General features: G+C 40.7%; 1 protein-coding gene across 1 annotated transcript in view; it reads left to right on the forward strand.

Annotated features, from left to right (window-relative positions):
- LOC122790510 (protein mono-ADP-ribosyltransferase PARP14-like) overlaps nucleotides 1-24,808 on the forward strand; it is an 897,392-nt gene that overhangs the window by 850,030 nt on the left and 22,554 nt on the right. The window contains exon 14 of the mRNA XM_044058061.1: nucleotides 19,367-19,544. Coding sequence (XP_043913996.1) covers nucleotides 19,367-19,544 — 178 coding nt within the window. The remainder of the gene's footprint in view (nucleotides 1-19,366; nucleotides 19,545-24,808) is intronic.

Here is a 24,808-nt window from a genome sequence, read left to right on the forward strand (position 1 = left end):
GATTTTCATTCTTACTGTATTCCATGCCTAGGCCCAGACCACGACATCACTAGTTGTCGGTTTTATGCTAGATTTAACAAACGCACTATTAAACATCGGTTTGATTTTGCTCGCCATTACTTTGGCCGAAGGTTTAATTATACCATGCCATCGGAACAACCGATGACCGGAATACACAAAAAACGCAAAGACAAGGATAAGGACAGGCATCCGAGGCCCAAAACTGATGATGAAGCCTCTTCTAGGCCAGTCGCCGGTTCGCCGGTTCTCAGTGAGGCGCTTTCGCAGCCCCTGACACCCGCTACCTCAGAGCCACAGGCCGCCTCCGACTCCCACGTGGAGATGTCTAGGCCTCTGGATACTCAAGGTGTTGGGCCTATGGAAATTAACTCTTCAGATGGGTCCGGAGCCACTGAGCAGCCATCAGCTTCTGAGGGTGTTTTCAGACCTTCTCAGCTTATCATAAAAACTACAGCCAAGTCTAAAACTCCATTAAAGACAAAGAAGCAAGTACAGCATTCACCTGGGCAGGCCTCCATGCCTAAAAAACAGATGCTCAAAATGGCCGAAGACTTAATTACTCTGATCAAGGGTACCCATCCCTCTCCTGATAAAAGGCCTAGGCAGGATACAGACTATGATTCCTCTGACCAGGTTTCCATTTCTTCTGATTCCTCTTCAGACCAGGGATACTCTTTACCCCCCTATGAGGACTCTGATGCTGAAGAATCAATTCCTTCAGCCTCTCCTCCTGAGGATTATTCTTTTGGAGAAACTTTACATACCATGAGGGAGCATTTCCATTGGGAGGGCCAGGATTACTCAGAATCCAAGAAAAGGCTCAGAGACTTTCTTTTATTGCCTCAGCACAGGCCCCTTGCTATTCCACCAGTGTTACATATTGTGGATGATGTGTTCTCTGAATCCAGTTTAAATCCTGATTCTTTTCCCCCTGCTCCAGTCAAGCCAGACAGGTACTACAGAGTCCCTGACTCTCACAAATTTCTTTATAAAAACCCTGCTGCTGACCCAGAAACTATTTCCCAGGGTCCCAAAGGGGTAAAGGCTTCCACGGCTAAAAATCCAGTTCCCTCTGACAGGGATTCTAGAGCATTAGACAGATGGGGGAAGAAAGTTTACACTTCTGCAACTTTAGCAGTGAGGGCTTTAAATTGCCACTTTCACATGCTTAAATACCAACAATATTTAATGTCTCTGTTAAAACAGAAAATGAGTACAAGTTCAGAACATCCTGACTATAAGGAAATGCAGGATTTATTGCATGCAGCTGAACAAGTGGGAAAACATGCCCTGCAATGTGGTTTTGATTCATTAGAGGCTTCTTGTAGAGCAGCAGTTACAGGATCTGTGATTCGAAGGCATGCTTGGTTAAAACAACAAGGTTTACCTGATCATGTTAAGGTTAAATTATTGGATGCTCCTTTACAGCAGGATATTTTATTTGGTGTTAAGGCAAAAGAGGTATTAAAGAAAATGGGGGATAAGGCAGAATCTATGCAAACAGTGAAGGATTTCTTACAGGTACAGCCACCTCGATTTAGCAGAAATTGTCCTTCAAAGAATTGGTCCTTTCCAGTGTCAGACAGACCACAAAGAGGCAGATACAGATGCCCAAGAGGCAGATCTCAGCCCCAAGGCTCTTACAGACCACGACAGTGGGGTGCTTCAACCCCAAAAGGAGGTGAAGACAAGTCACAACCTTACAGGAAACAGTCCCAATGACTTCCCCCTTCGAATGCCAAGCACTTACCTCTTGGCAGCTCCCTTAGGGGGAAAACTAGCACTTTTTTCTCAAAATTGGCATATAATCACCCAAGACAAATGGGTTCTGAATATTGTGTCTCAAGGTTACAGGTTCCACTTTCACACTCTACCAAGGCTAAAAGGAATGCCAGACCTGCCACAAAATCAATGGGCAGAGGCACAAAAACAAATTACAGCCCTCATGGATGAGAGCTATTCAAAAAGTGCCACAACAGGAACAAGGAATAGGATTTTACTCAAGACTTTTCCTGGTCCCCAGAAAGGACAAAGCCTGGAGACCCATACTAGACTTTTCTACTCTAAATACTTACCTGGATGTTCCGAAATTCAAAATGTTGACACTACAGCAGCTTCTTCCCATGCTGGGCAAGAAGGCTTGGCTTGCTACTTTGGACCTCAAAAAGGCATACCTGCATGTCCCTATCAGACAAAATTGCAGAAGATACCTCAGATTCATAGCATTACCAATTCTCTGCACTGCCCTTTGGCTTATCTACTGTGCCCAGGGTCTTCACATAGTGCCTGGCACCAGTAATGCCATTTTGCAGACAAAAAGGAATTCAAATATATCCATACTTGGACGATTGCCTTATTCAAGCAGAGAGCAAGGACATTCTTCTAAAGCATCTGTTGTTTGTAAAAAGGTTGCTAATTTGCCTGGGGTACACAGTAAATGAAAAGAAGTCAAAACTAGTGCCCTCACAAGAGATAATATTCCTGGGTGCCAGCTTAAATACAACAGCCCAGATGGCTTGTCTCACGCCAGACAAGCAAGGACAACTGACTCAGTACTTTCAATTGATGGCAACAAAAACCCAACTCCCTGCAAGAAAAATTCTGCAGGCCTTGGGATTCATGGCATCCTGCATACTACTAATTCAGTATGCCAGACTGCATATGAGGAAATTACAATGGTACTTAAAAAGTGTTTGGACTCAACACTGTCACAGTTTGGAAGCAGTAATACCACTAATTCCCTGCCTACAACAGGAGTTTCGATGGTGGGCACAGGCATGTCACCTCAACAAGGGACAGCCTTTCACTCTACCCACAGCCAGGCAGACACTAACAACAGATGCTTTGGATTATACCTGGGGAGCACACATGGCAGGAAAATGTATTCAGGGGAAGTGGGCTGCAGACCAAATGCATCTTCACATCAATCGAAAAGAGTTTTAGCTGTACAAAATGCCCTAACAGCTTTCAAGGACCTTCTGCATCCAGGATAACTATTATTAAAGACAGACAACACCACAGTTATGTGGTATATAAACAAGCAAGGGGGCATTCATTCTTATCCCCTATGCAGACAAGCCATGACCTTGTGGAACACAGCTCTAACCTATCAAGTTCATCTGCAAGCACAATTCCTACCGGGAAAGAAAAATACTCTGGCAGACGACTTAAGCAGAAACATCATGGATCCTCACGAGTGGAAATTAAATCCACATGTATTTAGCATGATAACACAAAAATGGGGGTGCCCAGACATAGATATTTTTGCCTCCCCAATGAATTGCCAACTACAAAACTTCTGCACAAGGACTTATCACACACAAGCATGGAATGTGGATGCTCTCTCGTTCAGCTGGAAAAGCCTAAAAGTTTATGCCTTCCCACCACTGCCTCTCCTTTCAAAGGTACTCCTAAAAGCCAGGCAAGAAAAACCACAGATGATCCTGATTGCCCCAGACTGGCCACACCAGCACTGGTACCCAATCTTAAAGAATTTAGCTCAAGGCCCACCATGGATTTTACCTCAAACTCCCCACCTTCTGACTCAACAAAACAATCAGATCCTGCACAGTCAGCTCAAAACCTTAAACCTGGCTGCATGTCAGATTCCTTAGTCAAGCAGACAACACCTCTCTCTAAAGCTGTTATGGATGTCATTTTGGAGGCCAGGAGGCCTAGCACCAGGAAATCTTATCCAGAAAAGTGGAAGAGATTCTGTGCCTGGAACCAGGCTCAAAGCTTTGACCCTCTTGTCCCAAATATTCCTCAGATATTACAATACTTAACTGAGATGCTAGACAAAGGACTATCCTTTTCATCCATTATGATCCATGCCTCTGCCATCTGGGCTCATTACAACACAGGTTCTCCTATTTTCTCTCATCCTTTGCTAAAACAGTACCTCAGAGGGGCTAAAAACATAACACTGCCCCGGAGAGCACCAACACCAACTTGGGACCTCAATTTTGTCTTGGAAAAACTAACTTTACCTCCTTTTGAGCCAGCCAATTCAGCAAAATTAAAATATGTATCATGGAAAACTGCTCTGCTTCTGGCAATAATCTCAGCATGAAGAGTCTCAGAGTTACAGGCACTAATGGCAGTGGAGTCTTTCATAATTTTTCCACCAAGACAGGGTTTCTTTAAGAACAAACCCTTCATTTATGCCTAAGGTGGTATCCAGTGTGGCTCTTAACCAAACTATTCACTTGCCAACTTTTTATCCAAATCCCCAGAATAAAGGGGAGAGACGTCTGCATTCCTTGGACATGCACAGACAGTTATGTTTCTACTTGGACAAAACAAAAGCTTTCAGAAAAAGTGAGCAATTTTTTGTAGCATATGCTGCAGGATCACAGGGAAAGGCTATTTAAAAGCAGACCATTTCAAAGTGGATAGGACACTGTATCCATTTCTGCTACACACAGCATGGGAGACCTGTACCTAGTAACATTAGGCCACATTCCACCAGGGCAACAGCCACTTCAACTGCTTACCTTAGAGGTGTACCTACCAAAGATATCTTTGGAAGCTGCAACTTGGAGTTCAGTGCACACCTTTACCAAGCATTATCACTTGCCTCTTTATTCTAGATCCAGAGCTGGCTTTGCCACTGCAGTGCTGCAGGGCCTCATAGCCACCCCAAATCCTCTATAGAACCAGCCACCCTAACTCAGCTTTGGGATTCAACCCAAGTGTAATGACTGCAGCAGTGAAACACGATTAGTTTTGTACCTACCATAAATGTAGATGTTCAAGTGTATTCACTGCTGCAGTCCAGGTTACCCACCCGCCATCCCCTCTTTCTTAGCTGGGACTTATCTATACCTTTCAACCCTATACTACCTATGTGGTGTATTTGCTGGTAACTGAAGGTTTTGTTTTTACCTTTATTGTATGTTTTATTAGCAATATGTATTTCCTACCTATTTGGGGGCACCTGACATCTGGGGCAAGAAAAACTGAAGAAAATGGTGTTGGCTGCTTCTTATATACCCCTGGCGCACTGACGTCAGGGAAGAAGTGACAGTAACCGACGCTGGACCAAGACTTTGGAACTCTGGCCAACTGTGGGACCACCTGACGGCAGGATAACCCAAGTGTGATGACTGCAGCAGTGAATACACTCGAACATCTACATTTATGGTAGGTACAAAACTGTACTCTCTCCTGCTATCTTGTGTTTCTCTCCTGCTCTCTCTATTCTGTCCTCAGGCCTGCATCTTGTAATGCTCCACTATCTCCTCCTTACTTCTTTTAACCTATCTTTGTCTCATTTGTGATAACATCCCCATCCTTGAAGACATTCTCTTATGGTTGACTTCCCAATATCAAAAAGGAAACATTCATCCTTGGCAATGTAAACATCAAGTGGGCCATCATCTCCTCACAATCTCCGAGACAAACAGTTAATCTCTTTAACTTCTTCCAGCAAATAAACTACACTACCAGACTCAGTAACGATGGCTCCTCTGGCACTACAGTAGATTGGATCTAAGCAACTCATCCCAAACTAATCTCAAACAGCAGAATTATATCTGATCCCCTTATCGGCCCCTACCAGCCTATGTCCTCTGGTGTGCCTCTTCTGTCCAAATACAGCATCAGTACATTCATACTCATAATTTCACCAACTTTAATCCACAAACATTTTCCTACTGTCTGAAAAAATGAATTGGGCCCCTTTAAAGACTCTGTGTCTGGACAGTGCAACTAATTACTTCAACAAAACCTTCCTAGACTTACTAAACAGCCTAACCCCTCTTAGAACAAAAAGAATAAAAGCTAAAACTGGTCCCTGGCTATCTAAAGAAACCAGAAAACTAATGAACCTCAGAGACAAATGTTGGAAGCAATACCAAAACAAATAAGTTAAACTCTCTAATCGAATTCAAACAACTTCACAACTCAGTGAAGAAACTAACAACTAAAGACCGCAAGACTTATTACTCCAAACTCCAATCAGAACATAATTCTAACCCCAAAAAGTTCTGGAATTGCATTTCCTCCCTTCTAAACCCTGGTAGAAAGGATAATCCATGCCCTAACTCAAACTCTGCTGACCATGAAACTGCATCTAATTTCAACATCTTTTTTGTTGACTGCATAGCCAAACTAACCATAAACCTTCCCATTATCTCTTCCTAGTATAGTCCCCTATCCACTGCTTCCCCCCCTAAACCCCCACCTTTCAGTCTTAAACTTATTCCCATGAGCAGTATAAAAACCTCCTCCTTATACTAAAGCCTTGCTCCTACACTGCTGATAATCTGCCTCCCCCTTCCTTAAGATGGCTGCAGACAGTATTGCTCTCCCCATTTCCATTTTTAATAAGTCCATCCAAGAAACCTATGTCCCCTCACTCTGGAAGAAAGCTTTTGTCACCCCTCTCCACAAAGGCAGCAATAACATAGACACTGCTAACTTCCATCCCATAGCTATTCTCTCACCTCTTTCTAAAATCCTCGAAAAGTACATTCAACACCAACTCTTGCCATACTGAACATACAATCATCTTCTTACCCCAACACAGCATGGTTTCAGGCCTGGTCATAGCACTACCACTGCTCCTCTGTCATTCCTTGATACCATTAACCATGCTCGTGACTCTGGGAAAATCATACGCACCCTTTCCTTAACCTCTCCAAAGCCTTTGTCACTGCCTCACACCCTGTACTCTTATCTCTACTTTCCTCCCTCAGTTTCCCTCCTTCCTCCATAGCCTGGTTTACAACCTCTCTCTCCAGTAGACAACAAGCTGCTAAATGGAAAAATTTCACTTCATCCTTTCTCAGCAATCCCTCCGGCGTCCCCCACGGCTCTATTCTCGGTCCCCTTACTTTTCAATATTTTCATTAATAACTTTCACAAATCCATAGATAACGCTCCACTGATTCAGTATGTTGATGATTCCACAATCATCTGTACAGCAAACTCTCCTTCTGAACTCCTTAAAAAAATCCAAACAGCCTTCTCTAATACTGAAACTTGAGTACTAAACTACCATTTTGCTCTCAATGCTAACAAAACAAAAGTCATGATATTCTCTCCTTCTAGAAATGTCACCACAGACACAAGCTCCTTTAAAATAAAAAGCCACAATAACACTCTAATTGAAACTGTACATCACACCAAACTACTCAGAGTCACCATTGATGAAAATTTAAAAGTTGATATCCACATCCAAAATAATATAAAAAAAACACCAAAACTAGGTCTGCTGTATAGACAAAATCGTTATCTAACTCCTTCTACCAGATTTACTCTAGCCTCCTCCTGCCTGCTCCCCTCTCTTATGTATGGTGCCCCTCTACTTACTTATCTGTAACTTAGCCTAAAAACCAAACTGGAAGCCTGCTTTAACAAAGTCTGTAAATTTGCTACAGGGTCCAAATACCCCACCCATCACTGCCAATCCCTCCACTCCCTAAACTGGCTTGAGTTTCCTAGTTAACTGAAATTCATACAACTTACCATTAATCACAAACTCATATTCCAACCCTCCATCTGCCCCATCTATCTTAACCCTTTAACTCCCCAGTCATACTCTTAGATATGAAAACCAAAACTCCTTAAAATCTATAAACCCCTACACCCTACTTGCCAATTACTTCTATCACACTCTTTAGCTAAACTATGAATACTCCCCCTCCTCTCTACTCACAACCACTCTAATTTCAAATCTCTCCTCCATGCTTACCTTACTTCAAACTTGGACTGCTCCTGCTCCCTTCCCACCTAAATTACACTGTAATCTCTTTCAAACCTCCCTTCAGTCTCATCTACTATCACCTGTGATCACTAACATTATTGTTAGAACAAACACTTAACTTGTGTAAACACTTTATGACTTGTACTTTTAATTATGTTCTCTGTATTACTTTTGACTTTATCTGTATTTTAACATCTGTGTTTTTAAACGTATACTCCCTGATTTTGGATTAGTACTTTAAAATGTATATTTATGCTTTGGTATACTGTATATTCCATACTGTACTTATGTTATATTCTGTTAACTGCTTTTGGAGCTTTTCTCCTCAGGTCTCCACTGAAAATGGGCTCTGCTTGGCTCAGTGGACTTCCCCAGTCATCAAACTGGAAATAAATAAATAAATAAATACACAAACAAATAAATAAATAATAGACCTTAGTTGGGCTTTTTCAACAGCAGCAGATTAATCCACCTCCTCTACTTTTGGGGTGGTATTCCAAAACAATTTGCACAACCTAGCAACACCTATAATCAGAGAGAACATTAAGAATAGTCACTACCCATGAGTAATCACATCCAGGAGTGATTTACTGACAAAGCGGGATTCAATCCAGCTGGTGTCTTAGATATGTGGAGCAAAGTAAGTAAATTCTTTCTTGTGTCCATGCCACATTCTCCAGACATCTACAAAACTAAATTACCTTATCCAGGAAGCTATCTACTTATTACGTTTGGCTAATCTGGGCCCCTTCTTGGGAACTGTATCCCAAACCAGTTCCAAAACCACATTAAAGTTACTGGCAAGCATATTGGCACTGAGGAATAATGCATCCTTCTTAAGGCACATTCAATTTCCTTGAAGACAGACAAGTCTTTTTTGTTTGGGCCATGAAAATTACCCTAACATAAAGGAACCAGACGACTTTAGCTCTTTGACAATAACCCATTATTCCCATTTGTCCATAACAATCTCCCCTGCCCACTAGACTATTAGACTAGTGCCTGGTTAACTAAAACAGACATCCCCTTGATATTTCTGCATTGCACGATGCAATAACCCATCCTTAACATCTATTAAGTGTACAAGTAAATGCATTTTTCTCTAATTTCATCTTCTATAGTAAAGCAACATGAATATGATTCAAATGGAGATGTGCTAGTACTTCTACAGCTTTATGCAGAGTATTTAACCCTGTCACATTCCAGGAAAAACAAACATAGAGTGTTAGTTGATGTTGCTGTCCCAAAAGACATTATCACTGATATGGAAAATAATACAACTCTTTGCTCATAGAAAAAACAGGGGCAGGACAAGCACTCAGAAGCATAGCAGCTTCCTGACCTGATCAGCAGCGTGGGTTGCAGTCAATGGGTACATAATTGCACTCAACATTCCTTAAGATAATGTGCCCACATATCATACTGCCTTACATTGATAAACACTGGATAGAAATGAAAAAAGAGGATGAATCATCACCACCATCATCATCCGCAACCCCCTTTTCCCATTTCCAGCATGAGGTTTTGGTGTCCTGTCAACTGTAACCATCTGTCTTGATTCCATGCCACTGTCTTGCTTTCTTATACCTGGCTGTCACAGATCTTCTCTCACACAATCCATCCATCTGTTTGCTGGATGGCCTCATTTTCTCCTCCCTTCCTCCTGTTTGTCCCAAATCTTCTTCACCAGATTGTCTTCTGCTTTTCTGCCCCTGTGCCTGAACCACCATAATCTGTTCTCTTTGACCTTTTCTGTAATTGGATCCTACTATGGCTTCCATTCTTATGTCATTTCTTCATCTGACCCACAATGTACATCCTACAACTCATCTCAGGCACTTCCTTTCCATAAACTCTAGGTTCCTCAGCTGTTCTGCCTTTACTGCCCAGGTTTCTGTACCATACAGTAGTACTGGTTGCACCACTGCTTTGTACACCATTTCAGCTTTTTTGCATTCTTCTGTCATATACTACACCTGACACTCTGTGCCAGTTGGATGCAGCCCCTCTGATTCTAGCTTTGACCTCTTCATTCGGACTACCCTTCTTCTCAACCGCCCCTTCCAGATACTTGAAGCTATTAACCTGTTCCACTATCTTTCCTTCTATCTCAATTCCCAGCTTTGTTTGATTTCCCCCATTTGCTGCCATTACAACTGTCTTATGTGTACTTAGTTTCATTCCATGTGCCTTCAGTTTTGGATTCCTTAAAACAAAAAATGAGGGGGTGAATATGATAAATTAAATTTCTAAGAGCAAAAATTAATGCCAACTTATGGGCCTGTCCCACGTCCTACAGAGGGGGCTTGAAACAACCAGGGACAACAGATTCCATTGAGCTGTACACTTAAACCCTCCATGTTGGACATACCAACTGCCATGTGATCATGTGATGCACCAAACTATGCAAAGGAAGAAAGTATTAACCACTGAAAAGCATCAGTATAAAAGATGCTAACAATGCATAATAAGCTACAAGTATCAAACATTCCTCAGATATAAATCATCATCATTATTGCAGTCCATCTCTCCAGGAGAAGAGCCACCTAGAGAAGTAAAATTATTAACTTTCAGATCGAGAAACACCTAAAAAAGGCATGTCACTGTCTCCACTTCCAAATGTCACAGGCTTATAAGCAGCACTACTGTTGGAGCAGACTCCATTACTCACAAGGGGAGTACTCTCTCCCTGATCTCCTCAATCCTTTTTAGCTTAGTATGGGGGAGAGGGGGAGCTTTGAAGAATCCATCAAACCTTTTTTATCCTCATTAGAGAGATCAACCAAGGGAAGAAAGTAGTTAGATTGTTGGGTAAAAAAAAAAAAAAAAATACCGGACATCCTAAAAAGGTTTCCCTTATTTTTATCTACATGTTGCATCATACATTTTTTTTTCTTCCATGAAGAATTATCAGCTGCATTCAAGGAGAGAGATTATTTCCATTTCAGAATCTGTATGACTTGCTTGCATGGGTTTGACAGACTTCAGTACTGGAGATTGTCATGCAAGGTAAGCCTCATCCTCAGCTAGGTAGTCACAAGAGGTTTGATGATCGTTTCTGCACTATCAGTAATGCTGGAAATTTTAGCTCAACAAGGGAGACCCTTTCTTTAAATTGTCACAGGGCAGGAATGAAACTTCTGATTTATAAAAAGAACTGTGCTATAGTCTGGGGCTATATGGACAGCACCTCCTGCCAGCTTACATTCCAGTCCCAGCTCTCTGTCCTGACTTAATGCATCCTGATGATCCTTATAATTAACACAATGAAGGATCAACTGCAGTGTCGATTGCACTCTACATCAGGATCTGATGTGCCCTGTTGATCTCCAGGGTGTGGAGTCAGCTAGTTCTGTACTATGAAAAAACACCAGATTATTCCCCTCCGGGCCTTTGGGTATTCCAATTACCCAAAATTCATTTCTCCTGGAACAGTTTTCGATGTCATAGATTTTAGCTCCAACTAGTAATTCCAGGACTGACGTTTTTGCAAGTTGATGGGCATGCACATTTAATATACGGCGATGCTCTAATATGACCACGCTGTGTTGCACCATCCTTCAGTGCACCATCTCACCGTCCTTCATCATAGCTTCTTTGGCATCTTTTTAAGTCTTTAATGCACATTTGAACCTCATGTAAGGTGAAGTTAGAGAGGACAGTGATCCTCCACAACAATGAATAATCAATGGTGTTCTTCCCTTCACCACATGGCATTTGGTTTTTCCCTATGGTCACTATATTCTGATAAACAAGCTATTATCAAAAGCAATTTCAGTTAGGATAGGTGCCATACTACTAAATAAAAACAATTGTCACAAAAGAAAATACCTCTATGTTGCAGATATCAGTTTCCTAATGGATTTAAGTAAGTCTGAAGTTCTGGTCAGCGGAGCTGTGTAAATTCAAATTTCTCCTCTTGCTCATCCCGGAGTGTGCTGAGGTGTCCTAAAGCTTTGAAATTTAGCCTTCTGGTCCAGTTCCTGGCATGATATCCCATACAACTTAGGCTGTTGCAACAGTGATCTATTCAAACTTCTGCTGTTATGGTAAGTTTGCTTACACAACTATATTTTTTGGTGGGACTGTATTAACAATCTATAAATAAAGTATATGTAAAGGTACATACACAACTTTACCTTCATCTAATGCAGTCTACTGCTCATAAGTTTAAAGGGGGGCACAATTCTAAGTGTAGTTCATACCTCTTAACCTGTTAGTGCAAGAAATTTGGATAAAGCCAAAAATAACGGGGAGGGGAAGCAAAAGGTCTAAAATCAGAGTCAGATTTTAATTATTGTTCTTATAAACCTAGGAAATTGTTGCAATAACAGGTTTTGCATTTGCACACTTTTTCTGAAGAATATGAAGTTGAAAACTCAAATATTTGTGACATCAATTCCCAAAGCTTTACTAGAAAACTACAAATTTTATAAGGAGCAAACCCAAACTATGAGGCAGAAAAACTTGACATTCTACAAAAATCTGGACAGCTGAGAGATACGGTCCAGATGCAAAAAAAAATCTATATTCAGGAGAAATAAATATGATTTGTGCTTGTGATGCAGTAACAACTCAGTGAAGAAATGCTGCAGGTGATTATTGTACTCGGCATGCTGAGCAGAGGTTCGCCTCAGAAACCCGCTGCAGAAAATTAATAAAATGCAAACTGTCAGACTGGCAGTAAAGGAACAAGAACTAATGTCTGAAACGCTGTCTTTGTCACATTTTTAAATGTCATTACAAGCTTTCAGCTAACAGGAACAAGAACTAATGTCTGCAGGGTCTGTCTGAAACGCTGTCTTTGTCACATTTTTAAATGTCATTACAAGCTTTCAGCTAACAGGACCAAGAACTAATGTCTGAGGGGTCTGTCTGAAACGCTGTCTTTGTCACATTTTTAAATGTCATTACAAGCTTTCAGCTAACAGGACCAAGAACTAATGTCTGAGGGGTCTGTCTGAAACGCTGTCTTTGTCACATTTTTAAATGTCTTTACAAGCTTTCAGCTAACAAAACAGGGTATTTAACTGCAAAACACACATAAGGCTGCCATTCCTACCTTTCAGTGTAGCTCACCTCCAGATCTGACTCCACAGCTTTAGCTGCATGAAATCATGGCACTGTATCCATGGTGTGTTACAAATGAAAAAATATACATTTTTTTCTGTTGAAGTACATACAGTTTTTACATCTGTCATAATGAGAACTTAGAACACTTACTATGTTCTGGAGATTAGTTTTACCTGGCCTTCTGTGCACAGGTCAAACAACCCTGAAGTTAAAACGAAGCACAGTGTCAGACTATAAGAACAAAAGCTAGATTCACAAGCTTTATATAAAAAGAGCCCATATGTCAGTTCCCCTGTGTTAGTTCCTCTAATATCACCTAAATCCTTATCAAATTGCTCTCCTGCTGTGGCACTACTTCAGATCCATTATATTCCAGTTTAAGATCTGAGAAGGGAATGCCACTGCATTATTTTACAAAAAACAGATATGCTTTCTGCCACTTAAAAGGTTATTTTAGCCTCAGACTCATTAACATTTAATACCAAAATACTGCTCTACCCAAAAATCCTTACTATGTTTCAAAGGTAACTGTACGAGTCTTCAAAACTGTCTTAAATTAAGATACAGGCTGTTTCACTGAGAGCTGACAATCTACCTTGATGTTGTACAACTTCAAAAATGGCTATATTAAGTAAGAGGTGTAGGGTGAAGCCCTCTGTATGGGGAGTGTACATAGTTTACCCTCCCCCAGGTTCATTCAGGGATTGTGATTTAGTAGAATAATGTTTGTATAATCAACAAAATTGTGTCTTGAGATGGACCCATTTAATGATCTCATATCTGCTGTAAACGTTGCACCTGATAACTTAACCCATTGTGATATGCCCTCAGATTTATTTATATTAAGTAATGGGTGAAGGACAAACCCCCACCCCCATTACCATCACTTTGGGCTTGCAGCTTTGCAGAATTGTTTTTGTTTAGCTAAACGGCAAAATGGACCCCGCACCTTATTGGAGAATGAACTTCTCAATCAGACTGCTAATGTGCAGAATTGGTTAGTGAAAACCATGTCTGACACTTCACAGCAGCATGTTAATCCAGTATTATGCACAAAATAAAATAAAAAAGCAAATGGTCACCACTCTCTTTATACCTGCTAAACACCACTGTTTAGAAATCATAAAATTAAATAAATAAAATGAGGAAAAACTCTCAAGTATCAAAACTGCATGCAGCAGTAGCAGTTTACTATCAACTCTGTGAATGCAGCTTAAAAAAGCTGCATGTAGACAGCATGGAACAACCTGAAATCAGGAATAGTTTTTAAATATAACCCTAATTCACTTAAAAAGGAAATAGAATAAGAGGTTTTCCAGCAACATGCTTTCTGTGAACAATAAGAAGTATAAAATAATGTAAAAATGTATTCAAATTTAACTCATGGATTACTTATCCCAAAACCAACTACTTTCCACAACTCAGCATGGCTTCCGCCATGGCCATATTACTACAACCGCTCTCCTATCCTTCCTAGACACTGTTAACCACAGCCACAATGATGGCAAACTTGTCTCCGCACTCTTTCTTGATCTCTCTAAAGCTTTTGACACCATCTCCCATCCTCTCCTCCTTTCTAAGCTCTCACACCTTGGCTTGTCCACACCCGTCCTTAACTGGTTCACCAGTTACCTCACAAACAGACCACAATCCCCAAAATGGTTACACTCTTTCTCTCCTTTTCTCATTATTTCCACCGGAGTTCCCCAAGGATCCATCTTAGGCCCCCTCCTGTTCAGTATTTTTATTAATGACTTTCACTCCACTCTCACTCATGCATCTGTAGTTCAATACATGGATGATTCTACTATTATCTGCTCTGGTAACTCTGAAACCGAACTTCTGACCATCACCCAGAATGCTTTCTCTATTGCCGAAACCTGGATGACAAATAATCACCTCTCCCTCAACCCAAATAAAACAAAACTCTTGCACTTTACGCCCAAAAAAGTGCCACCATTAACAAATCGGGTTCCTATCAGCAGACCAAAGATGCATGTTTTCAAATGCATCTTGATCAAACTGACAAAACCGAAACTGCAAAATATTGAAGTGGCATGTAAGCGGATTCTTTCCCTGGGAAAGAATTTGCTTGGCTGCTTCGGTACTTTGCCATTTTTGGCATTGTAGTGCCGTCTCAGAGTTGGTATATTTAAGTAGGGGGGTGTTCTGGGCATTTTTGTGGGAACATCGATTTTTTTCCCTTGGAAAAAAATCGCTGTTCTGACATTTCGGTTATGTAAGCTTTCGCTTACATGGGGTCGATAATCACCTTTCGCTTACCTAAGCATTTGGTGATCTAATATAGACCCAATAAATCTGATTTCATCATTTTCTTCTCCAACAAGACTGCCTTACAGGTGGTTTCCCATACTAAGTTACTTGGCATAACCTTAGATGACAACTTAACCTTTGACCAACACATCCACAACACCATAAAAAAAAAACACACCAAAAACTTGGTACCCTCTACTGACATAAACACTTTTTAAACTACTCTACTAGAAAAACACTTGCCCAAACTTTTCTCCTACCTTCTCTCCTCTATGGTGTCCCCATTCTGACAAATATCCAACCGTCATTAAAAAATAAAATGGAGAGCTGCTATAACAAAATTGATAAATTCATTACTAGAGCAAAATATTCCTCCCACCACTATCACTCATTACAATCCCTGAACTGGCTAGAACTCCCACAACTCCTAACGTACATACAACTAGCCACAGCACACAAGTTCATCTATAATTCCTCCAAATGCCCAGCCCTGGCTTCACTTCTGACTCTTTATCAACCAAACCATTTGCTAAGATGTGAAAATCAATCACTTATTCAAGTTAAGAGACCTAAACTCCCTGTAGGCCAATACCTTTACTCTTTCTCTGTAGCTAAACTCCAGAATGGCCTTCCACCTTCTCTATGGACTATAAATAATGCCCCGTCATTCAAACATCACTCTACCAACATCTCTCCTCTCATTGGCTATGTCCTTGCACCATCCCCAATTCCTCAGTCACCTGATTACTAACCTGACTTGTCTCTCAGATACCCACACTCTTCTTCACTCTCGCTATTGTGCACTCACCCCTAATCACAGCACAGCGTGCCTCACCCTGCCTCACATGGTAGTACTCACCCTTAATCACAGCACAGTGTGCCTCTCCCTACCTCACATGGTAGTACTCACCCTTAATCACAGCACAGTGTGCCTCACCCTGCTTCACATGGTAGTACTCACCCTTAATCACAGCACAGCGTGCCTCACCCTGCCTCACATGGAAGTACTCACCCTTAATCACAGCACAGTGTGCCTCACCCTGCTTCACATGGTAGTACTCACCCTTAATCACAGCACAGCGTGCCTCACCCTGCCTCACATGGTTGTACTCACCCTTAATCACAGCACAGTGTGCCTCACCCTGCCTCACATGGTAGTACTCACCCCTAATCACAGCACAGTGTGCCTCACCCTGCCTCACATGGTAGTACTCACCCTTAATCAGAGCACAGTGTGCCTCACCCTGCCTCACGTGGTAGTACTCACCCTTAATCAGAGCACAGTGTGCCTCACCCTGCCTCACGTGGTAGTACTCACCCTTAATCACAGCACAGTGTGCCTCACCCTGCCTCACACGGTAGTACTCACCCCTAATCACAGCACAGTGTGCCTCACCCTGCCTCACATGGTAGTACTCACCCTTAATCACAGCACAGTGTGCCTCACCCTGCTTCACATGGTAGTACTCACCCTTAATCACAGCACAGCGTGCCTCACCCTGCCTCACATGGTAGTACTCACCCTTAATCACAGCACAGTGTGCCTCACCCTGCTTCACATGGTAGTACTCACCCTTAATCACAGCACAGCGTGCCTCACCCTGCCTCACATGGTAGTACTCACCCTTAATCACAGCACAGCGTGCCTCACCCTGCCTCACATGATAGCACTCACCCTTAATCACAGCACAGTGTGCCTCACCCTGCCTCACATGGTAGTACTCACCCTTAATCACAGCACAGCATGCCTCACCCTGCCTCTCATGGTAGTACTCACCCTTAATCACAGCACAGTGTGCCTCACCCTACCTCACGTGGTAGTACTCACCCCTAATCACAGCACAGTGTGCCTCACCCTGCCTCACGTGGTAGTACTCACCCCTAATCACAGCACAGTGTGCCTCACCCTGCCCCACATGGTGTAAGTGCAGGTTATCATTATCTGTCTGGTCTATTGAATACCTGCCAAGCACCCGAGTCTTCCACAAAATGTTGCTATACATTGCCTGTTACTGTGTCACTTCTGACTCCTATATTATTCTATTGTATATTGTTAAATGCTGTTATTACTCTTGTATAATGTTATATGCTGTTATTAACTCTCTAAATAATCTCTTAATTATGTACATTGTTTTTTTTTTTTTTTTTGGAGATTTTCTCCTCGGGCCTCCACTGAAAATGGGCTCAATTCAGCCCAGTGGACTTTCCTGGTTAACAAAACCAAATAAATAAATAATAAATAAATGAAACTATAATGCCTGGATATATACTGACTAGTTGTGATTCCCAATAGTTTATGAAAAAAAATCAAAATTTCAAGGGACAGAGCAAAAATATGTGGCCAAATTAGGGACAGCTGAGAGGCATGTGAAGGTGCAATGCCTTGCACTGTATGATCACAATGAGACATCAGAAGTGTACTCGGTCAAGAAAGTGGCGGTGATTAATGGGTATATTGTCCGCTCGCACATATGTATGTGGATGTTCTATGCTTATGCAACTTTTATACTTTACATGCAAAATACTTCCTCCAACAACAACTGCATATGCTGTTGCAGCTTTAAAATATCAGGGGGGGGGGCTATTTTACATCAAAAGTACAAAAATGTATACATTAATAAAGAAAAAAAAAAAAAAAACAATTTAACAAATAGCTCATTATCAAAACACAATAATGCCCTCCAGGTTGTGTAATACAGAAAAATAACAGACTTCCAGGGGTGGTAAGGCCCGACACTACAGGCATTACTGGGCAGCCTGTTAAGTCCCTGTAATGTGCAGTCATGTATTGGTTCCATATTTGATTCAAACCTCACACAAAAACTCTTCAGTATTTTTCTGTTGATAATTTTACATTGATTCAACCCAGTATTCACTTTAATGTTTTACTCTACGTTTTTTTTTCTTTTCACAGGATTGAAATTATGCTTTTTATTTTATCTGCTAACTGGGTATTGGTCTGCTCCAGGTACCAACTTCAGCCACGTTTAGTTTTTTCCACTGTATAAAGTCTTCAGTTTATCCTTATGAATTTAAGAGTGAACTAAATTACAGTGCAAAATCAGAATGTTTGTAACTGACAATGAAATGCTAGTTTAAGTATTTCTTTGTCTAACTGATTTTTTTCAAAGTTTTTTGCATAGACTTTGTCTAAACAAAGTGGTAACTAATTCTGACATATCAGTCCTATATTAAAAATGGTTAATACTTGCTGTCAGTTAATAATATTTATAACTTTTTTCAGTTATATTGTAGTGGGTTGAGTCAAGTCAAATCTTGTCTACTTTACCAAAAACAAAGTATACAAATAAACAAAACATAAATAAATTATGTGAGTAGTTTAACTGCATCTTTCAGACTTATGCACATTAACTGTGCTTATATGACAGGTACAGGTTACAAGAGTGTCATTTAAAAATAGCATGCAAAAGTGAAAAGGTCACAATTAAGAATAAATTACAGGAATTGGAGGAGTTTTATTTCAGGATCAGACAAAATCAAATCCTGCAGTGCAGAAACGGTAGTTTTCTCTAAATTTGCAGGTGAAAGGAAAAGGGCAAAAGATTGATTTTGATTAAAAAGTATGTGATTCATATGTGATCTTTGAGGAGATGATAATAAGTAAATCGAGCACCCCCAGCCCTCTCCCCGTGAGGAGTGGGGTGAGCTTCACCCTGCATATAACTTTAATTTCAGATAAGTAGTCTGTGATTTTATGGTTTCAACATTTACATTTCAAGCCAGTTGTTCACAAGTGTTGCAAGGTAACAACTAATGTTCCTGTTTAGTTTTTGTTCAGCATTTGTAATACTCTATCATGCCTGAGATGCTGGATGGACTTAATAAGCTTATTAAAACATTCAAGGATTCCAAAGAGTGGGCTTCTTATTCGAAGCTGTGATGCAAAGCGGCATGCTGATTGCATAGTTTAGGAATAATAGCACATCTGTCTGTGCTGCATGCCACAGCTTACTTATTAACATTCTTAGGAATGCTCGTGGCTCACGTGGATGAACATGACTGCCTAAAGGTAAATATCTGCATTTCAAAGGATGCCAACTAAGACATTTTGTGAGAACCATAGCACTGTTATGAGGAAATCAGTCTAGTATGTGACTATAAATCCGTACCATAACACTTTAACTGCACATCGATGACCAATTACATACTTGGACACCACAGTAGTGTATGAATACTAATATTACAGTTATGAAAGTAGTTTTGAAGGGTAACATTAAATGTATTGAGGCTACTGAAGTAAATTTCTGCTACTTTTGGCTTTCACAGATCGAAAGGATTCAGAACCCTCATTTATATCGTGCCTTTAGTGTGAAAAGGAAGCAGATGGTGGAGAAGAATGGCTCCGATGCTGTCAATGAACTAATGTTGTTCCATGGTACCACCATCGATGCATGTAAGGGCATCAATAGTCATGGATTTAACCGAGGGTTTTCAGGCCAGAATGGTGAGTGTTCATGAAATTCCATTGAGATAGATGTTGTAGAGTTGTAAACATGAGTGATAGGATAGTGAGTGTAGTATTTTGTGACCATATCTGTTAAGTAATGCTGATGCACTGTAGCTTATCATAAATCCTAGCATGCACCATGGAAAACAAGTACTTGTCTGTGCTGAATATTGACTTGCACTGGTAAGTGATTAAAGCGTTATGACAGGAGAAAGAAGTGAGATAGAAATACCTAATTAGAAGCTTATAGCAGAACCCTCATTTATTTAGTGATTTGGCTTTGTAATGTACAAGGACAATATTTGTAAAGAATGCACGATAAATGCATTAATCTATCCCAAAGGCAAAATGGGAAATGTATATCATTAATATTATATATTACTGACACTTAAAGAAATTAAATGTAAGCAAAAATGCAAATGATAAAACATGGCATGACCAGATAAAGTTTTATATTTTAATTCTGATATAATAGCACAACTAAAAGCATGTCATTAGATTATGTTAAAATGTAATCCCACAGTATAGCTTCTGTGACAAAGGGAGATACTGCCAGCACAGCTATGTGGAATTTTGTAAATAATTATATGTTATTTGTGAATATCAAAATAATTTATATAAGATGTTTGTGTTATAACTGTGTTAAAAAGGTATTTTATAAAGTGTGTGTGCTTAAAATGTAACCACGGTGTGCCCTGCTGGACTAGAACAGAAATGTACATGCACTATTGTAACTGTTTAAATGTATATATTTTAACAGTGGAAACTGGAATACAGGAGGTTAACTTCAGAAAAATAACTGAAATTAAATTACTGTATGGCTATGCAATAAAAAATTATATCTTTCAGTTTTCAATACAGCCAGAGACACAGAGACTGTGCTGAGAAGCTTTCTGTATTGTCTTTGGAGTGAACTAATTACTACCTCTTAAAGTATGAAGGAATGCATTTGTTTTATGACTTCCAGCATCTGCCAAAGAGCTGAGGGCTATGCATCTTCGCAAGTAGATGCTAATGTTGCCAAGCTTCCCACACTGGGGGTCTCACCTGGGATAGAGTCAGATGACAAGAAATGATGTTATTCTACAAGCTATCCCAGCAGAAATATTTAATAAATTAATTCGAGAAGTCTCTTAGAGAGATGCAGCATTCTGTATTCTGTCTTTGACCTGACAACAACTAAAAGATCCAGTCACCACACCTTGCTGTATTAGTAAGTTCGTAGGGTATTATAACGTTCTCAGATATGGTCAGGAATATAGCAAAGCTTAGTTCAAATATTTTTCTTTATTTATTTGAAACTGTCCTGCAATGTTGTTTTAAATATTTCCTGTCATTTTGAACTCTGATGTCAGTGTGAATATATATATATATATATATATATATATATATATATATATATATATATATATATATATATATATATATATATATATATATATACTGAGTATTTTCTAGTGCTTTTATTATTTATTTATTATTACATATATTTAAACCTTTCATTGTAGCTGATCTTTGAGAGATATTTAAGTTTTGAGAGTACTTGAATATTTATTTGGTGACACTATGTAGGCCACTCAAAATAGCCTTGCTCTTGGTCAAACTACTATTTGTATTAATACTAATATTACAAGGATTGGACACCCTTTGTTAAGAGACTTAAAGTAGCTGATAGGGAGTTGGCTGGTAGCAGTGATAACTACTTTATAGTCTGGGCAAAAGGGGGCATAGCTAGTAAATCTGTGCCAGCCTTTCATAGGTGTGTGTATGTAAATTAAACCTGAAAGGTTGTGTGTGCCAACTACTTGGCAGGGACATGAAGCACTGGTTGAACAGAGAGGGCGCTGGAGGTCTTGGCTTGGCCACTGAGCTGAGATCTACACTCTATAACTGTGCTATTGGGGAGTCTTATTGAGGATCTGGAGAAAGAGGGAGAAATTAGGCCTGGACTGACTGTAGTCTCTGTGTGCTCTTAAGGGAAATTGCACATGATGCAGAAAGCTGCATCTGGAAATACTGTGTGTGTACCTACTGTCCTCCCAGTGTACGTTTTCCACTGTTACCAGTTTTGTTGATTGAGGGTCTCAGATTACTGGTCCATTGGGGAGTCGTCACAGCTTCCACTGTTTAAAATACAACAGACTATGCTATAATGAACCAGTGTAGTATCTAAATAAATAAAACTGATGCTTGCACATTTTATATGAAGAAGTAATGCTTATGATTTTCTTTCTGTTGCCCTTTAGGCAGCAAATCATTGTGTCATTAAGCTTGGCTTAAAATGTTTTGAAATTGTGTTTGTATGCAGTGATTACATGCACTTTCCTTCATTCAGTAAGATTTGCAGACCTGGTGTATAGGATAGTACTGCATTTGAAGCTAACTCACTCTAACTTGATTCTATTTACTTTGTACTTCTATTATTCAGGGTGATGTCAGAGTAAAAAATAATTAACTTGAAAGGTGCATGTTGACACAGATATGTTAAAACTTTGCTACAGACAGCCAGAACAGCTATGTGTATCAAGTAAGAAATAAACCTAGATGACAGCTTGATGTGCAAGTAATAATTTCTATTCCATTCTTTAATGTGACATTTAGTAGTTCACGATAGAACTGTCAATCTAAATTGGAAGTTCCATTTTCCTCACTTTAAGGACTACGGCTGGCCAGTTTCAAAAGTTCAAGGGCACCGTCCATGCATCCAAACTGTTATTCCCTGAGCTGAGCTGATGAAAAAGAGCAGTCTGGGCACCAAACCCTTCAGAGCTTTTGTGTCATGAAAGAGCACTCCTCTTGCAGGCTTTTGAGGATCCACAGTCAGCTAATGCTTTCCATTGATGGGCAGATAAGTCCCCTTCAAGAAAAAGTACACATTTTAATTTTATGACAGAAAGTAAATTTTTTTCAAAAAAATTATTAATTTTAAACTAGGAAAAAGTGTTTTAATTTGGCTGTCACTTGATAACATTCGGTAACTTTTAAACAGTAGTATTATTTTTTTCCCTTTTGTAGGGAAACAAGTTGTAAAGACTAATTTAAAACTACCTTTTCATTGGTAAAATGTTGTGTTATTTTTTTGGGGGCAGGGTAAATGTTTTAAAGTATTTCTCAGTTTTTTATGGGAAAAGTGACTTTTTTTCTGCTTACCTGTTTTACTGACTACTGCTGCCAGGCTTTCCCAGGAATCCGGCATCTTTTTTGATTTTACCATGCAACAACCTACGTTCCTCAGTTCTTTCTTCCATCCACAAAAGGAAGAATAATAAACAGCATTTGCCTCAGTCACCTGATTCTCAAGGGAAGGGGGATCTGTATATTGGGACAAAGGGTTACTGTATAGAGAGCGGACCCCTGAGGGAGGGGCTAGAAGGTGAGAGGATACAGCAGTTGGTAGTGCGTAGTGCTTACCATCTTGCACTTCTAGCCATAGCTCATGATATTCCCTCTGCAGGTCATATGGCATAAAATGCACAAAGAGACATATTATGCAGAACTTTTATTGGCCTGGGATTTCCAGAGATGTAACTGAGTACTGCAGGACCTGTGAGCAGTGCCAAAAGATAGGCAAGGCAGGAGACAAGGTGAAAGCTCCTTTGATGCCTTTGCCTGTGATTGAGGAGCCATTTCAGAGGGTAGTTATGGATATTGTGGGGCCTCTGAGTAGCCCAAGTTCCATGGGGAAAAAGTATATCCTAGTGGTAGTAGATTATGCTACAAGATACCCTGAGGTAATGGCATTGTCCTCCATTGAGGTGGAAAAGGTGGCAATCCTTTGTTTGAGATGTAAAGCAGGGTAGGTTTCCCAAAAGAAATACTGACTGACAGAGGTGCCAATTTTATGTTAGACCTGCTGGCTTGTCTGTGGATGTACTGTGGGGTGAAGCACCTAATGACCACCGCTTACCATCCCCAGACTAATGGTCTTTTTGAGAGGTTAAACTCTACACTCAAGTCCATGCTACATGCATTTGCAGACCAGTTTAAGATGTAGTGGGACAAATATTTGCCCCATCTGTTGTTTGCTGACAGAGAGTTTCCTGAGGAATCCACAGGGTTTTCACCCTTTGAGTTGCTGTATGAGAATAGGGTGAGAGGGACTTTATATTTCATTTGAGATGAGTGGGAGGATAAATGTGAATGTCACAAGGAGTCTGTTGTGGCATATGTCCTAAACCTCAGGACAAGGTTCAAGGAACTCATGGGCATGGTCCAGGAGCACCTGGCAGAAGCCCAAAAGCAAAAAAAAGTTTGGTTTTACAGTAATGCTCGAGCTGGAGATTATGCTGTAGGGCAGCAGGTAAGGGTTCTCATTCCTGTCAGACGCAACAAGCTGCATGCAGCCTTGGAAGGACCCTACAAGGTGGTAAGGAAGGTCAGTGATGTTAACCACATGGTAGAATGCTAGGCAGGAGACAGGAGCACAAATTGCACCATGTTAACATGAAAAAACCTTACCGTGATAGGGAGGCCCTTGTGCTGAGTATTTGCAGTGGATTGCAGGAGGAGACTGAGGGAGATCTGGTGACTGATCTCTTCAGTAAGGTTTGGACTGACACCTCAGTGGAAGGGATAGCAATTTCCCAGCAGCTGTCCCCTACGCAGGTTCATAAAATCCAAACAGTATTACAGGAGTTTGAGGACATGTTCACTGGAAAACCAGGGTGCATCCACATGGTGCAGCAAAATGTGAATACAGGACCCCAAAGGCCTATTAGGCAGGTCCTTTACAGGGTGCCTGAGAGAGTCAAAGAGACTCTGAGGGAGGAGATACAGCAAATATTGGAACTAGGGGTAATTCAAGATTCCAACACTCCCTGGGCCTCCCCACTGGTGCTGGTGACAAAGAAGGATGGCAGCACCAGGTTCTTTGTGGACTACAGGAAATTAAATAGTCACACAGAGACAGATGAAGTCCTAGAGCAGCTGGGTAGGGCTAAGTATCTTACCACCATTGATCTTACCAAGGGTTACTGGCAGGTGCCCTTGACTCCCAGTGCTAGAGAGAGGTCAGCGTTTGTGACTCCTTTTGGCTTGTATGAGTTCACAAAGATGCCGTTTGGGATGAAAAATGCCCCAGCAACTTTCCAGAGGCTGGTAGATCATATCCTAGCAGGAGCAGGAGGGTTTGCCCTTGCTTACCTAGATGATATTGCCATCTACAGCCATTCCTGGCAAGAGCACCTTCAACATGTCAGGGAGATGCTAGCCAGGCTACAGAGGGCAGGGTTAATCATTAAGCCGAGCAAATGTCAGGTGGG

Source organism: Protopterus annectens, chromosome 16.part0 (assembly GCF_019279795.1).
Source record: "Protopterus annectens isolate FY-2018-M chromosome 16.part0, PAN1.0, whole genome shotgun sequence".
NCBI lineage: Eukaryota > Metazoa > Chordata > Ceratodontiformes > Protopteridae > Protopterus > Protopterus annectens.